This window comes from Acanthaster planci, linkage group LG08, assembly GCF_054643075.1.
Source record: "Acanthaster planci isolate LZ-2023a linkage group LG08, COTS_SCS, whole genome shotgun sequence".
NCBI lineage: Eukaryota > Metazoa > Echinodermata > Asteroidea > Valvatida > Acanthasteridae > Acanthaster > Acanthaster planci.
Window position 1 is genome coordinate 21,378,503 of NC_141784.1, and position 17,117 is coordinate 21,395,619.

Consider the following 17,117-nt stretch of genomic DNA (forward strand, 5'->3'; position numbering starts at 1 on the left):
TGTAAATCTTCGGGGTTTGATGATTTACAATTTTGACAAGAATTTGTCTTAAAAGGCGACGAGCTACTGCTGGTCCTGAATATTATCAGAACACTATTAATTCACACAATTCTCATATTCTCACAATGCTTTTGAAATTTGCAGTAGTCTATTTTAATTTTAAGAGCAAGTCATAAACTGAGAAACATGAAGACCTGGGAAAAAAATCCACTGATGTGAAAACTCATTTTTTAAAAATCAACAACAAAATTGCAATTTCATCCATTCTATGATTTTATTCCCTGTAAGACCTGCATAGAAATAAGAGAACTGTGGATTTATCAAAGCTCAAGGTTTGGCTTAGAATAGGAAAAGCTGAATTGAGCATGAAGATCCTGTAGACATCACTGTACTTAATAAAATTGGACAAGGTAAGACTTTCTAAACCTGCTTTTATTCTTATTTGACAAGAAAATTGTCCCTCGGAATCAAATTGACCTTTTATTAATGGCCTATGTTTAATTTGAATCATAAAAACTTGTATTTCTTTACATCTAAAATGTGAACTGAAAAGAAAATGTGAACTGAAAAGAAAATGAGAACTGAAAAGAAAATGTGATCTGAAAAGAAAATGTGAACTGAAAAGAAAATGTGAACTGAAAAGAAAATGTGAACTGAAAAGAAAATGTGAACTGAAAAGAAAATGTGAACTGAAAAGAAAATGTGAACTGAAAAGAAAATGTGAACTGAAAAGAAAATGTGAACTGGGAGTTATTTTTGTGCCCAGCAAAATTACCCATCGTGAAACCTTTTAGTATTGTTCTGTCATGTTGAGCTATGTACAACACACTATATACAGACTACAAATACCTCTACAAATGCTGACCAAACAAATCTAACCATGGGAGCACTGTAACAACTAATGCAGTTTCAACCAATACATTTGTCTTCAGGTGCACTGCAGGTATTAAACTATGCACATTGTCAGTAATTTTTGAAAACCAAAACTACTTGGCTTCGCTCAGCAAAATGCTTTTTTTGTTGTACGTTGCTCCTGACATTAATTTTAATCACCTTATTGTGATGCATACAAAGATTTAATTTTGTATTAGATTCAAAGCATGTCACCATAATATACTGCCAAAAAAATGGTATGCTAACATTCTCGTGTTTAAACAAACTGCAAAATATACAAAAAATGTGATCAGCCAGAAAACTGATCACCTGTGGTTTGGGTCACTATACAGCAATGAACTATATAGCTAAATGCACTAGTTTATGCAAGGTGCCCACAATGTGGTAATCATTTTCACATGTTAAGTCCCTCATTCTTGGTCATTTGGTGGCGTTTTTGTTCCTTCAGCATCTCGAGGAGGTCTCGCTCTACCTGTTCCAACTTTGCCTCCTCTTCATCATCTGCTTCTTCGTCACCATTGTCATCATCATCTTCCTCATCAGTGGAGTCTGATGAGGAGGACGACTCTTCAGAATCATCAGACTCATCACTGCTTGTATCTGCTGGATTATCTACCAATATTGAACAAAACAGAATCATTTTGAGTTACAAGCCTTGAGCATCAATATTTTTTTTGAACTATGGTGCATCACTTGCTCCCAGATTTCAATGGCTATCAAAAGGAAAAATCTTGGTCGATTATATCTTTGGATTTAAATCATTCTAGTGCAGGCAAATAATTACATCTTTGCTCCAAGATGAGAAACATATGATATTGATAACCTTACCATTCTCTCGAGTGCATACCAATGATGCAGCCTCCCAAAGCGTTGCTTCTCCCTTTGTAACTGTTCCATGTTTGTCCACACAATAGCATCTGTATGGAAAATCAAACAAAAACAAGACTGGTGGTCTGACTCTAACACACAAGCCACACTAGTATACCAACACTCCACTTATTTGTCATGATTCAATTGAAAATAAGCGGGAAGCACAACTTCTGTGCATTATTCCAGGAATTATAGACTCCAAATCGCTACGTGTGAGATTCAGTGGCTATACAGGATAGGAAAAAAATCTGTTTCCATCTTCATACATGGCTAAATGTTAAAAAAAGTCAAGAAATATTTGACTAATTCTTGCTGCAACTCAGATGAGCTAACAAGTTTCCAAGGGATAACAGAAATAAATCAAAGTTTAGATTTAACTTGAATGAATCATCAAACATCACTTGTTTGAATCCTTGGATACCAGCACTAGACTTACATAGATCCTGAACACTGTTTGGGTGCATAGAAACCATTCCCATCACAGTTTGGCACCTCTCCAACCACACTATGTTTGTTGGCCAGTCTGGCGTCCTCAATTTTGTCCAAGATGTCTTGTTTCTCTTCAGCACAGGGTCCCAGATCATCACTGGTGTCATCATCGTCATCGTCGTCATCTTCATCCTTGTCTCCTTGTAGGTACTCTCCTGCTACATCTCCTACAGCGTGCTTCATTGCTGAAGACACAAAAATATCACCAAGAACCTGTGGTAGGCCTAAGTGACATTCTTAGAGGAGTGGAGGTGATTTGCATCTTGGGAGGACATTTCTGTTTGTCAAACTAAACAGTACTTTTGTTTCAGGTCTATTTTCGGTCCATAATAATCAGTCAGCTCCCAAACAATGATACCCAAATTACTAGATCTTAATTGAAAAAACTATATAGGGCTGGACAGCTCAGTTGGTAGTGCACTGGTATGGTGTTCCAGAGGTCGTAGGTTCAAATCCCGCTCCTTTCAATTTCTTTGTTCATCTTTATAACCAATTATAGATCTTAACTGATGTTCATTGTACTGTAAGTCAGGTTTATCTCTGTAGGCCTGTTTTTCCATTTGTCCTTTCTTGTTATTATTCCTTACCCGTTTTCTTCCTCTTGACAGCCAGGATGGTGTTCTGTAAATCTTCGTCACTCAGTCCAGCAAGGAAATTCATCAAGGCCTGCATGACTTCTTCCTCACTCAGATGTGGCTTAAGTTCTTTAAGGAATGGAAAAAAGTTTCAAAAACAATCCTGTGCCTTTACAATGTAGATCACTGTTGACAGTAAATTGTTACAATATGTCAAAACACACCTCTGTCACTGAGTCCATCTTCACTACTGACTGACTCCGTTGATTCTTCTGAGCTTGCATCTAATTCTTGACAAAATAAATTAACAAATGAATTAAGACAATAAAAAAGGTCAATTGAAAGACTTTTATACCAATGTTGGAACGTTGTTGTAGTTCACACCTTATATTTTGTATGTTGCATACCTTGCTTTCTGGCCCTGATGGCAAGCAGAATTCTTTTCAGTTGATCAGTACTGATGTGGCTGACAAGATCTTTAATAGCCTGTCCCAATTCTTCATCTGTCATTTCGTCGCCTTCATCTTCTGCTTCAAAAACATCACCATAAGGCCCAAAGTCTTTAAAGACTTGGGAAACATTCACAGAAATATACACTAAATAAAAAACGTGCTGCCTTTAATTTATTTTGGCAATGGTTGAGTAGGCTACTACCAAGGGCATCAAACAATTTTTAAAAGTGAGGGGACGTAGTATCAAGAACTAAACGAATGCGAGTGCAAATCACAAAGCCCTTAACAGCGGTAAGAATTTTTGATGCAAGATGCTTTGTGGTGCAATCTATGACAATTTCTGACCACTTTGCTAAAAGTTCTGAGCAATTTTGGACATAATTTTCTCAAGTTTGTAGGTATCAGCTACCTTGAGCTGTGGATTCCAATGTAATGCCAATACTTTTGATTCAGCAACAAACAGCGAGGGAACAAATGATACGATACCCCCACCCACTTCAAAAAGGGGGACAGGGACAGACACGTACCCCTTCCTGCACAGTGCAACGCTCATGATGAGGTGCTATCAAATACTTGAGAAGTTGAATTCCCAACAGAAGTGCCTCTCTCATTGACTAGATAAGACAAATAAAAGCCTGCCCTACATCTATTTCAGTACCTTGGTTCTTGGCTCTCAATGCATCCAACATGACCTGCAGATCCTCAGTGGTTAGATGAGTCATAAGGTAATACACTACCTTACCCATATCCTCTGCTGTTAACTCTCCATCTATGATCATTGGAGACAAACAATTTGAATTACAGTTCACCAGTAAGGTTCTACAGAATCAACTGGATGGTTAAAGCCAGAAGCATTAACAGGTACATTACAGGGGGCACAAGTGGGGTCCTTATTTTCTAGAGAGGCGCTTCGTAGGTTCTGTCACAGTTAAAACACTGACCAATTAAGGTGGACTGTCATTAGATTTTTTTTCCTTCTCTAGTTCCTCAGTGGGGGGAACAGTGACCTCGGACAGTGGGAGTGGTCTGTGCCCTCATGTCCCTCTTAGTTATGCCACTGGTTAAAGTAGTCATTGAGACCCAAATTCATGAAAAAAAATCATGAAATATCTGAAACAAAATTTCTCACACTGAGAAAAATTAGGTTCATGGCAAAACATCTTTTTTTTGTTTTTTGGGCTTGTTTTTCTTCTGCATTAAAATTAGAAGTAATGGCTCAAATTATTTGACTCTAAAAGAATGTTTGTTTATGACAAGCAGGGTTCTTGTGCCCTTTGATAAATGTACCTTGTTTCTTCTGTTGAATTATTTCAATAAGCTCCTTCAATTCCTCCACACTGATGCCTTGTAGAAAGCCCTCCACTTCACCACTTTCATTGCCATCATCATCACCATCTTTAGTCTCCCCATCACCAACCTGACCTTCCTTATTGTCACCATTGTTGTCATCTTCACCATCATCGTCTTGATCTCCTGAATCATAATCTTCAAAAAAATGTGACCTCTGCAATTGGCAGGTTTTCATATTGGTATGAAATAATTGAAAAAATGAGGGTCGCTCAAATGGAAAATGGAATAAACAGTACGAGAGAAGATTCTTCCAGAATTATGTCAAGTTTTTTGTAGAAACACTTCTTAAGTGATAAATGTGATTATTTATATACATGTATGTCTGGCAAAAACAGAGCAGTTTTTGGGATGCAGTGGCATGAAATAAATAACAGTGATCATAAACGCACAATTTTTTCTTCTGTTTAAGATGAAGAGAGGGGAAAAACTGAACGAGAAATGCTGTATAAATTGATGATGGTAACATGCACCTGCTGTGTTTGTGGCAAGCAGGCAAATTCTATCATTTTAAAGTTGCTTTGTGTCATTGTTAATGCTTGATAGTAATTTTGATCAATGTCAGTATGGAACAGGATCCTTAACAAAGAGTGACTGAGGGTGAGTATAGCAGACTTGCAAAGATATCTATTTCAGCAAAGGCAATGGACATATGTTGTGACGGTTACCTCTTTTATTTTGTTTGAACATGCTCAGTAACTGTTTCATTTCATCAATGCTGATGGTATTAACCTAGCCAGCAAGTCATTCTTGTTAAGTTCTGTCACGACCCAAGAAAACAAACTTACAAATATAAATTCTACAGCATAAATACATGTATGAGGTGCTATGAAGGGGGGGGGGTTGTTGCCATCGTTACCTCTTTTGTGTTGTTCGAAGGTGCTCAGTAATTTTTTCAGGTCGTCGATGCTGACATCATCCAGCATGGCCATCAAGTCGTCTTTGTCAAACTTGTTAGCTGCATCACCTTTGAAAGCAAAATAAAATGCAAGTCACTTGAAATTTTTATTCAAATTTAATTCTTAAATCAAAGTGATTAAAGCTGATTCAGATCATGATCTTGATGATTAGATATTTTTGTCTCTTCAGTGATATCTTTTAATCGCTTTTTTAGATAAACTGATCTCGCAGCCACTATTGCCATGTATCATGCTGTAATTAAATTTCCAAAGATAATCTATGAGACATTCATTGAAACGATCTTGTTATTCAAAAAGGGTACAAACATCATTATCTTACCTCCCTGTCAACATCATCCTCTTCCTTTTGCTCTTTCCCCGAATAATAAAATTTACAGTGTGAGAAACCACATCTTCAAATCCTTCATCAGTCTTGATTACCAAAAGATTTTTAATGCAAAAGTGTAAGCTAGGGTATTTCACCTTGGTTGAAACATCGAATAAAAAATACCCTACTGCATGCCATGACAGCTTATTCTCTGATCATACACAAAGTCCCATGATTTCTTTACCTGGTGTTTGCCCCTGCTTGCCATTACTGAATGGATGATCCACAAATTTGCCACTTTCAAACTCTCTGTCCAAGAAGCGTTTCAGTGCCTCCTTGCTGGAATCTATGAAGAACAAAAGTGATTGTTTATAGTGGCTTACTTCCCATGTCAGCCTTGGAAAGTTGACAGTGATCTAAACAGGCACACGTTAAGAATTAATATCATTACTTAAGCCTACCTTCATCATCCTTGTCGACTTCTGTTTTGGAACCCCTTTTAAGCAGTGACTGAAACATAATAAGGAAGAAATTTGAAGAAATTTTTATCATTAAAAATAACATGAAAATCCAGGAGAAGTTGAATGACTGATACTTAAAAAGTACTCCTCCATTGTATTGCTTTTATCCTCATGACATAGTCTCATCATTTGTATCAAATTCACAGAGGCAGCGGTGTTACTAGGGCTAAATATAACTAGGGCTGATTCTTTTTCAAGGGGCACCAGAAGAAAAGCCGCACATAGTTAGATAAACTCAACTGAGAATATTCACAGATTTCAAATGTTGGAGGGGGGGCACGGGCATCTGCTGGGGGGGGGGTTCCCCTTTGTAGTTACACGACTGCAGACAAGTCAAAAATGTTAACTTTGTCATCTCCATGATGCAACAGCATGAATATAATGATGATATAGTGACTTCATCATTTTTATAACAGACGGATTTTTCAGTTTTATTACATATTCTCCTGTTCCACTCACCTCTTCAAGGTTCCATTCTCTGGTCGACATCCCTCCTACTTCCTTCTTTCGATGCTCCGCTGCCCACACAGGGCTATCATCTCCTGGCACTTGACTTGACCTTCGACCTTGCAGCTTGAAAAGAATAAAAGAAAATGAAGGTCACCCTGACAAAGGTGAGTGTTTTAACACATGGAACGCCTTGGTGTAATGTCTTAATGACTTTTTCTACTTAACATTTAACTTTTTAGCACATTTCTCTCATTTGATGAACAAACTGATTTCTTCTCCAGAGGCTTATTTTTTAAATTTCTTGTATATCTTGCACTGCTTACTTTAATTTTGATTATTAGAAAGTGACTGTAGTTTGTGCAACAGGAAACACTTACTTCATTCTCCAGGTCTTTCATCTGCAAAACATGAAAAACAAAAAAGAGTCATACTTGATCATCTTCCGCATAAAAAAAAATTGGAAGGTTTTGTTTAATGATAGAGGCAGTGTTATAGTAAACAGGAAGCTGATTTTACAATGCTTTTCATCCAGCAATTGGGAGGGGGGAGGCACTCAGCATTTACAAAAGGGGGCACCCTATTTGGAGTTGAGCCTAAACTCACAAAGGAACATACAGTGATAATTTCTGTCTTTAAAATTATTAAACAACTCCTTGGAAGCAAAAGGAATTATAGAGGGATGGAAAAATGACATTTTATAAAACTTCGTCCACAAAAAAAAGAAAAAAAAACCAAAAAACCCCCCCGAAAAACCAACAACACATTCAGCAAACCAAAAAGAAGTGTTAGAAATTTTCAATAGCCACCGAAGCAAACAATGCCTAGCTTAAACCTTATCATTTTTTGAGACAAATTCAACATACCTTTTCTAAAAGCTCCTCCTGTAAAATACAAGGGAAATGAAACCTGTTATTGGCTAATTTTCAAGTATGGTTTAATCTTTAAACATATTTGCCATTCTTTTTAACTCTAATGAAACCCACATGAAATACAGGCACTGTTTAATTGAAACTTTAGGTTTGATCTTATCTGCTTAAAGAATTGATGGTACATTTTTGAAATTAAAATAATATAAATGATATATAGTTTACCTTATCACTGGTTAAGTCATGCCGTTTTGATAGTTTTGCCTCTGGTTCTGGAATAAAATTAGATATAATGCAAAAGGATTTCTGGGTATAAAATATGTATCTCTAAACAGTGGGCAGGTGCCTTTTAAATTGAATTTAGGAAATTATAGAATGAATGAAATCCCATTTTGAATTTTTCTCCCTAAGTTTTCATTGACATAAATCTCAAGAACAAAATCTGTGCCATAGGTTGACTTCCACATTGTAAAATTTGTTTTCAAAGTTGACAAAGACAACTTCACTTAAACTATGTCAATTTTAAAACTCAAAGTCAAGCATGACAAACTGAACAAAATGTTCACTTCTAGGTGTCTGATGTCTTTAGATTATACATGTAAATCAATGCAATTGTGTACATCTGTGCACTTTGTTCACAGTGGGTTTTGTTGAGGCAAAAACCGGCAAAAGGGGATGACACATACCTCCAACAGGTGCTGAGGAAACAATTAAAAATGCAGTACAGAACAGCAAGACATGAAATCCACGGAGACACTCCATGACTGTAATTCCAAATCACCAACACCTCCTCACCAACCACAAAAGTTGATAACCACACAAGCACCCAGTGTGGAGCTGTTGTACTGCTGTTGTATCCCCACCAACAAAAACGAAACTTGATTTGTGACGAGAGCAGATATCACACGTACACACTTATTACGCACACAGCAAGTGCACTCATGTAAGTTTGATCAAAGTGTACGAGGATGACTGTCGCCAGGACCTTTATCTGCCAATCAGTGAGGCTCTTGGTTACAAAATAAACTCTACTGGGTTCAAAGTCTAGGTTCAGGGCGGCTTTATTGTAAAGAAAAAGTCCCCAACTGGTCTTGTTTGATGTACACTCTGTTTGAACACTTCTGAAACACACCTTCCTCTTTTTCTTCTCTTGGTTATCAACTCACAAGACTAACACACTATGGCATGCCTCACTATTTGCATTTTGTCAGTTAATAGGAGTGTTCTGTTTGGGTGAAATGCCAAAAATAATAGCAGGCAGACATCTACTAGCATCTATACCCTACTAGGTGGGTGTACTGTTTGCTTCTAGGTAATATGTCTGTTCGGAGGATATTTTTGAGCCCAGTTATCCACGTCCGAGTGGCAACTGTGATAGTGTAGTAATACAGGGGATAACAATACCATGAGCGTTATATTTCAGTGTCAAATACAACTGCTCATTTGAGAAGGCAAACGCCCCCCTCAATTCCTAAATGAAGAATTCAGTTATCATTGACAAAGTTTGTGCTTTGATCTGTAACAGAAGTAGCTGAGAAATTATCCAGGGGATGTGAACTTTTTGCGACAAAATGTTCAATTTTCTTCATCCAAGTCATGTTTGCGAAGATGATTAAGCAATCTAGTAACGGAAATGAATTATCTTACTTCCAACTGCATGATCTGTCTTCAAAGCAAAAATATATCATTTATAAACGTTTTATCATGATATTGTCATCAGTGAAATGTACCAGTATACATGTGGACAATTTCTTCAAATTTCATCAGCCAATTTTTATATCTTTTTAAAATATGGAATTGGACAAGCAGCAAAAACCAACCAGCAATATTTTGCCTGAATCATCAGTGAAGTATTCTTATCTTTGTGCTTTCTTTAATGGCTTGATATAATCTTCCACAAGTATTTACTTGTGATAATCTTTCTCTCAACATGTTTTGAACTTTGTCTATAAGGCAAGCCATGTGTCTCTGGTAAGTGTGAAATGCAAGATTCAGTTCCCTTTGGCCACAGATAGTCCCTACTGTAGTTTACATGGACAAACATGTCTCATTAATAAGATTCATTAGTTTAGAGGATGTACATGTAAGTTCATAAGAAGTCGGTTCGGAAGAACAAATGATGCACTTCCAAGCAGAATATTAAGCAAATATCAGTCAGAGTTTTTGCACAGCTCAGACTACTGAAACAACTACTGAAAAAATTCCTAAGTTCTTTTGAAAAGGAAAGATTGCAAGATTAATGACTAAAACCTGAAGTCGTTTCTATTCATCTTTCCTTTGTCTTGCTGACGGTATTGAACACTGTAAACAAAGTTTAAAAGAGCCAATTAATATATACAGCCCACGCTGAGATTTGCAAATAAAGCTGCTATAATTTATTTCTAGAAATCAGAAGAAATAGATGAATTACTGGTATCTAACATTTGATGAAATGACATTATATACAAAGCTTAATATGTGAAAAATAATGGAATGACAATATTAATGATAAATATACTTGCATGAAGAGCATTTCAATAGACTATTCAAGACATTAAATATACAAATCCGCTCAAATTTTTTGTAATTTTCCAAATGAGAAATAAAATAGTACAAAACATTGCTTTTGTTAAATCCCTTCAACACAAACCCAAACCCTTCAACACAAACCCAAGCCCTTCAAACACAAACCCAAGTATTTCTCTTAAATAAAGACCATGGTTCTTGATAAATTCTTAATCTGGATATTTCATATCAATGACACTGCACTGTGCAAGCAGGCTAAGCAACCAAGTCTGCTGAATCTATGTATTTGTACACATTCCATTGAAAACTTATCTCATGCATTTAAACCAAACCACACTCTTATGAAAAGGCCACACATAGTCATCTACAAGACATTTTTGGCTGACAACGCTGTTGAACTGATCAAACTGAAGCATTTTGCCAGTCATTTATTTTTGTAGTAATGTCTGATTTTTATTCATAAAATTATTACATCATGAATGATTTTCACTGTAAGCCGTCACACTGGAAACCTTAGTAATGTCTGCAATGAGGACCTTTTTATAAACTTCAAGACACGAGCTGATTATGATACATGTTCCAGATTTGTAAGGCAAGCTATGACAGACACATGTGATGCAGAGTCTTACAAGCCAAATGCCAAGCCTTTCAGCTTACTTTGACTCCAGCAGTTTTCAGCACATCTGCTGCTAACGATGACACGGCAACATCGGCATGTGAGCTAGCTGTCTGCACCATGTTCTGCAATGCTGCGCATAACCCTTGACCCTGCTCCCGTAACATGTCGGCGTGCTGTTTCTCTGTCGATATCTGAAATAAAATCATTATAACAATAGACGTTTAATCCACAGCTAGGCAAGAACACAGATGTCAATGTTTCTTGTGATGTTAGCATCATTGAGACGTACCACTCTCTTGATGAACCTCAGGAGCAACTTTTGTCTCTTGGCATCAGATTTGGGCAAAGCCACGGCAAGGCAGTCCATGTTATCCAAGGACATTGTGTCTTTATATTCGCCCCCAAATAACTGAGCGATAAGAGAGAGGCATTCACAGGCTGTATGCTTGATGTCTCTCTCCTTGCTGCAAATCTGAAAACAAATAAGATTTTGGAACTTTTACAACAGGGAAGAAAATACCAAGGTATGGCATACAAGGAATTTTCTGGTTGAAAGCTGAAAAAGTTTTGCTTGTATAATTTCTGTCAAGGTTTAGTTCATCTTCATGTCTGTGCAACTCTAAAGAAATTCTGATTTTCTTACCAACTGCATGAAGCACGCCGTGACTTCCGCAAAGGGTTTGTTGTTCAGGAGCAATGACTCTGCACCCTGAGTGTCCGCCTCAACACCAGACTTCTTGGCCTGTTTTCAACCAATAAAGGAATTATCCTTGGGAGTGCCTGAAGACGCTTAATACAGAACTGTGTACAGTATGCCTGGTTCTCAGTGTGTGGGGCATATTTTCGATTGAATGTGCACAAATGCACAGCATCTTTGAGGAAAAGTCATTTGAGTGTTAGCAAATGATGGAAGTGAAGCTATAGTATCCTGTGTCCAGACTGCATCACACCTTTTTCAGTAGTAATATGATGACATTTGGTTAAGTTACAGATGACATTTTCCAGTACCTGCAAGACCTGTCGGACCACAGCAGCCACATATTTCAGAAGTACCAGGATGGTATCCTGCAAGCTGGTAAGCAACAACTGTACACTCTTTGTGTCTGTGTTATCATTGGAGTCCATGTAGATATTCACGCTTTGCTGTAACAGGTTACACAAGTGGTCCACAGTGCCTACAACAGAAAGAGCATTGAAAAGTAAAAACTCTGTCAATGTGCAAGCGCAGTTCCTGAAAGATCACAGAGCAAAAGATATCTTTAGTCTTTATGCAGGAATTTTCACTTCAGGGTTTGTAAAGAGAATGCACGTATGTGAATTGAAATCACGGCAACAGTTCTTCAACGTGATAAAAAACAGGATCAATATTGCACAGAGATGAATTTATGAACAACTTCTTCCTTTTAAGCCCCAAATTTAAAGGTGTCCAATTAATTCTAAAGAGGCATGATACCATGGTAATATCTTTCAATGTAAATACTTTCGACCAATCAGTGATTAGAAACTTTTGCAGTGGGCCAATCAGAAGACTCCTTACCTTGATCATACAATGCCTTCATGTTGGTGTCTTTATGACTAACCAAACAGTGAAAGATTCCTACAAGGTTTCTAATGGCACTGCTGATTGGTGCATTCTGGTGATCCAGCAGAACTTGGAAGAAGACAGGATATAAGTCCAATTCCTCCACACGCCTAACAAACAAAAAAGGAGAAGTTTTAGTCTCAGAAAATCCTTCATTTATCTCTCGTTTTGAACATACTTGCAGTTATCAGGCCTTAAGTGGAATCTGGCATGTTTCACCTGATATTCTTGTTATCTGTGGTAAGTAAACCCACATAACAGTGCCATTGTGTCATCTTAGTTTGGAATGAACAAAATGAAATTGGCCTTTTCCAGGGGAACTTTCATTTCTGGATGACGTAAAGTTCTAAGTTCTTCGCTTCAAGAGAATGCACAGTCCATCACCTTTGATAATCCCTATCTTCTGTTATTTCTACTCAATGTGGGAGATCAAGATACACTTTTTTGGGTTTGACATACTTGATATAAGCGGGACTTTTCTCAATCAATGCCAGCAGGAGCTTTAAACCATAGACTGGCACCGGGTCTGGATCCAAAAGGATCTGCTCAGCATGAGGCAGGAACCGGTCCCCGATGATCTCCTCCAGGAGCTTGGGGTTGGTTAGAGGGTGCTCTTCAGTCAGCTGATCATGCGTCAGGTACAGGGAAGTGATCTCAGCAAACAGGCGTAGGCAGAAAATGCGGGTATCACCTGTCGACAGAATGGCAGAGCACTTATTGAGAGTTTACTATCACCTGGTCAGTGTTATTTGCTTTTCCACTTTTCGACACCCCCTCAGAAAATATGAAGACTGCTCATTATCCTAATCTGAGACACCATCAAACTGCTAGCATACCACAATATATCTAACCTCACAGCTTGGATATGTGTTAAAGAAAGGTTGAGAGTTATGATATCGAGAAGCAGGAGATTTGTAGCAAGTGAGTTCAAGCTGCTCTTTGCGCAAGACAACGGCAAGGAGCTCGTTTTTGCCTGTTTCGGAGTGCAGAACTCATAGTTCTAGTTCTAGAAGTTACAGCTTAATGGGCTTACCATTGTCGCTGGATACCAGTGAAGCAAGGGCAGGCAAGATATTTTCAATGATCACGCTGTGGTACTCCATTAATAAACAAGGATGTTGAGCTACAGCTTCTAGGATGGACAACACTGTCTTGATAAAATCTGTGGTTCCTGATGTACCTGCATAAAAAGTACAAGACAAGTTGATGGTGGACAAAGAAATGTTCTGGAAAAAATATGTTCGGTTTTCGTTTGGCTTACCTATTGCAGGTTCGATGCTTGTATCTCCACTGTCCAGAGACTGGACATGGGTCAGAAGGTCGCCAATGTCCTCAAGGAACTTCTCCCCGATAATTCTGGTCTGAAAGATCTGAGAGAAGAAGCGGCAAGATTATAGGCAGTTATCAATCAGGTGAACTAGCAAGTCAATGATAATAACTTATTGAAATTAAGCACTTTTAAAGTCGGCTGTACATTTTGACCTAGGCAGGGCACTACAAGAAGTGATGAACAAATGTGTATATTCCACCTGACTGGTCACCAGATGCAAGGCAACAGGAACCAGAGGCAGGCTCGTCTTCAGCTGTTTGGCTTGGATGCTAGATGGGTGCTTACGTCCAGCCACGGCATTCAACGAAGATATGGCATCGCCTGGAATTCAAACAAAGAGAAGTTAATGGGTGCCGGGCAAACATACAACCTCATCAATGATTGCTGCTGAAAACTTGATGCAATAGCAAAACTGTCGTCTCAAACAATTCTGAGAACTGTTACTTTATACATGACTTTAGCAACACCACGCTATGTTTTCAAGTATATGTTTTGCACGATTAAAGTTGAAAAGCCCAATGAGGAGGTGTCACAGGTCTGCTGTACAGAGTTTGGCTCTGGGGGCTTTTGAGCCAAAACTGTCTGGAGGGTTGAAAGGGGTTCAAATTTTGATGGAACTAGTCCTTTACCTAAGATCTGAGGCACAATGTCAACCAGGTAGTTAGTGATTAGGTCCAAACATTTGGACAGGTAGCTAGCCTGGCCTTGATTTCCACCTGTTTGCTGTCGACGACTGTCACGCTCAATGTACATGACAAGCCTATTTCAAAAGATAAAAATTGGAAAGGTATATCAATAAAATCTGCAGCTCTAAGAGTGCAACAAATAAGATTTCTTTTCCTTCCGAGTAAGAACAAAGAGTAATAACAGGTATCCAGGTGGGTCCAGGGGGAAAGAGGGGCCATTGCTCCTCCCCCTGAAAAAAAGCCAAAACAAATGGAGCTAAAGCTTTTTTTTTTAATAATGAGAGAAAGACGATTTTGGCCTATGTCATTTCTCTGCCTCGCAAAAGCATGTTAAAAACCCCCAAATCATAGAATTACCCCTCAGAAAGGCCATGAAAAAGGTTACATGAAAGAATTTCCAAATTCATCCCCCCCCAAAAAAAAATTTTGCCACTCCCTAAAGTTTAGTTCTAAATCTGACCTTGCATCCAGTCTATGACGTACCTTGCTTGGCAGGCTACATGTATCATATCCATATTGGTATTTGTCACCTCCAGTAACACCAAGACTGCCTTTGCTCTGATCAACATAGAGGGGCTGTCCAGCAGTTTCATGATCCGAAGAATGAAATCCTGTCATTGGAGAATGAGAAAGACAAGGCAAGTTACAAACTTATTGTCAGGCACTGGATCTTATGACATCGACTCTTTTTCTATTATGTGGTTGGCTGTGCATGTATTTCAAATCAAACTACCACAGTACATGTTTCAATTGAATTCCATTCACATGGATAAGCCGAAGGGTTTCTCACATGCTATGCAACATGATCACTTCACACATGACTTCATTTGGCTATATATTACAGTGTTGTAGTTCAGTTCATTATCCACAAGCCTGTCACACAAGTCCGGTCACACAAGTCCTATCACACAAGTCTTGTCACACAAGTCCTGTCACACAAGACCTATCACACAAGTCCTACTACACAAGTCCTGTCACACAAGTCCTGTCACACAAGACTTACATGTATCACACAAGTCCTCTCACACAAGTCCTGTCACACAAGTCCTATCACACAAGTCCTGTCACAAGTAACACGATGAACTTTAACCAAGGTATGCTTTCATCACAGTGTTTTAAAAGCTTGTAACTTGACTTATGACTGGAGTTGTGATGAATTTGCAGGGACCTGTGATGGCCTTGTTGACAGAATTGGTCTGCTCAACCTATCATCAACTGGCATTACATCTTATAGACACCAAGTTTCCCATGTCTGCCCAATGAGAAATCCTTTGAAGTTTATCCAAAATGTAAACTCACAGTACCTGGTGTTAGATTGTGACAGGTAGTGTATATGAGTCATTGTTGATATGACTTCTACAATTTGACACCAAATGAAAGCACTAGTGTAGTATACATGGATGTGACTTCATGAATAGTAATATTACTAATTCTATGGATAGCCTATAGGGCTAGGGGTGTGTAACCACTACGATGGCTTCAGTGCCCTCTAAAGTTCCTAGCACATCAGTCTGTTCTAAGCCCAAAGATCCTCTCATGCCACATGAAAAAACCACATGCTGATCTAAAACAAAAGTTTTGAAAACAGGACTAGATGGTTCAGCTAACCAAGCTAAAAATCATACATAGACTTGTAAAAAGTAAAAAAAAAACTACTCTAAGAATAGGGCTAGCATGTGCAGAAGCTTTGAATGTGCATAAAAGCTGAGCTATGTTACCTCAGCACTCTGGTGAGGGAAGGTGAGCAAGGGTTAGTTAAGACCAAGGGTGAAAGGTCAGAGTTCATCCAGCAGCATGGAAAAGAAACAATGTGATTTGAGGCAGTAAGGCAAACCATACATGAAGGAGTCAAAAATTGAGCAAAATATAAGAATTAGTATACAACAACAAAATAAAAACCACAGGAAATTTAACCAAATCCACACAAATTTGAGAATTATAAAAGAGATGCATATGTGGTGATAACATTCCAAAGTGCTTTCAAGAACTTCAGCAGACATTAACATGAATAAATAAAATCAAATAAGGATAGTCTCAAATTCAGCACCATCAACACACAATCTCAGTTTCATCTTGTTCAAGAGTAAAAAAAAGCCTGGTTCTTTAAAAATACAAATGATGCAGACTTCTGTGAAAACAAAGACTTTCAACAAAATTTCAATTGAGACAGCTGTTGCCAACTCTTGGGTGGAAACGCAATGCATTATGGGTGACTCAAACTAAGCCGTCAGACAGCGTTACCAGACCTTGTCCTGTACAAGTCGCTGAATGTGAGTGCCTTCCATCAACAAAGCAGCAAACATGGTGGCCAATGCCTGCTGCACTTTGGTGATATTGACCGCCAAGGCTTCAAGCACGTTAGGCAGTCCAACTTTATCGATGACACTCTGGAAGATGGAGACAGACTGCCTGGTCAGTCGGCACAGGGCCTGTAGAGTAGGAAGAGAACGAGAGATAAAGCTACGGACTCAGTCAAGGAATGCAACATGTTGTACTGATTGCTCTTTTCAGCTACTAAAAGCTCATCATCATGGAGTCGTAAAGACTACCAGAAAATGCAGGATATATATAGCTCCATAAGTGGAGTGTCCCTTACAGAGGTTTAGGGTTTGAATTTTGGCTTTAAGTAGCATGGGATATTTCTTTAATTGACAATTGATCTGTTTAACAAAGTTGTCCTAAGTAACAGCTGTCGCTGAACAAT

The 17,117-nt window shown here is 38.3% G+C and overlaps 2 protein-coding genes across 4 annotated transcripts in view; both read right to left on the reverse strand.

The window, feature by feature from the left end:
* Positions 1–255: 255 nt before the first annotated feature.
* On the reverse strand, positions 256–8,661 carry LOC110974763 (uncharacterized). Of its 3 annotated transcripts, none has more exons than XM_087139982.1 (16): positions 8,378–8,661; positions 7,917–7,963; positions 7,689–7,706; positions 7,203–7,223; positions 6,835–6,948; positions 6,316–6,364; positions 6,099–6,200; positions 5,487–5,594; positions 4,568–4,765; positions 3,939–4,049; positions 3,236–3,358; positions 3,053–3,118; positions 2,841–2,957; positions 2,201–2,438; positions 1,723–1,811; positions 256–1,506 (listed from the first exon to the last, which is right to left on the reverse strand). In XM_087139982.1, exons 1-16 carry the CDS (start codon positions 8,451–8,453, stop codon positions 1,289–1,291), a joined length of 1,695 nt encoding a protein of 564 aa, XP_086996108.1. In that variant the 5' UTR covers positions 8,454–8,661; the 3' UTR covers positions 256–1,288. The 3 variants fall into 3 exon arrangements, with proteins under 3 accessions (XP_086996108.1, XP_022082317.2, XP_086996109.1); XM_022226625.2 differs by having other exon boundaries at positions 3,236–3,355; positions 8,378–8,660; XM_087139983.1 differs by lacking the exon at positions 3,236–3,358.
* Positions 8,662–10,043: 1,382 nt separating this feature from the next.
* LOC147798481 (inactive serine/threonine-protein kinase ULK4-like) overlaps positions 10,044–17,117 on the reverse strand; it is a 7,218-nt gene continuing 144 nt past the window's right edge. The window contains exons 2-13 of the mRNA XM_087139996.1: positions 16,660–16,842; positions 14,897–15,024; positions 14,357–14,487; positions 13,927–14,048; positions 13,659–13,767; positions 13,431–13,577; positions 12,857–13,088; positions 12,353–12,507; positions 11,824–11,990; positions 11,459–11,557; positions 11,105–11,287; positions 10,044–11,006 (exon numbers count right to left, since the gene is read on the reverse strand). Of these exons, the coding sequence (XP_086996122.1) occupies positions 10,845–11,006; positions 11,105–11,287; positions 11,459–11,557; positions 11,824–11,990; positions 12,353–12,507; positions 12,857–13,088; positions 13,431–13,577; positions 13,659–13,767; positions 13,927–14,048; positions 14,357–14,487; positions 14,897–15,024; positions 16,660–16,842 (1,818 nt within the window). The 3' untranslated portion in view covers positions 10,044–10,844. The remainder of the gene's footprint in view (positions 11,007–11,104; positions 11,288–11,458; positions 11,558–11,823; positions 11,991–12,352; positions 12,508–12,856; positions 13,089–13,430; positions 13,578–13,658; positions 13,768–13,926; positions 14,049–14,356; positions 14,488–14,896; positions 15,025–16,659; positions 16,843–17,117) is intronic.

Coding starts and splice junctions, on each gene's coding strand:
- LOC110974763 (XM_087139982.1), bottom strand. CDS start 8,453: ATGGAGTGTCTCCGTGGATTTCATGTCTTGCTGTTCTGTACTGCATTT. Junction 2,958..3,052: donor AGATGGACTCAGTGACAGAG/GTGTGTTTTGAC, acceptor CATTCCTTAAAG/AACTTAAGCCACATCTGAGT. Junction 2,439..2,840: donor TGTCAAGAGGAAGAAAACGG/GTAAGGAATAAT, acceptor TTGTGTCTTCAG/CAATGAAGCACGCTGTAGGA.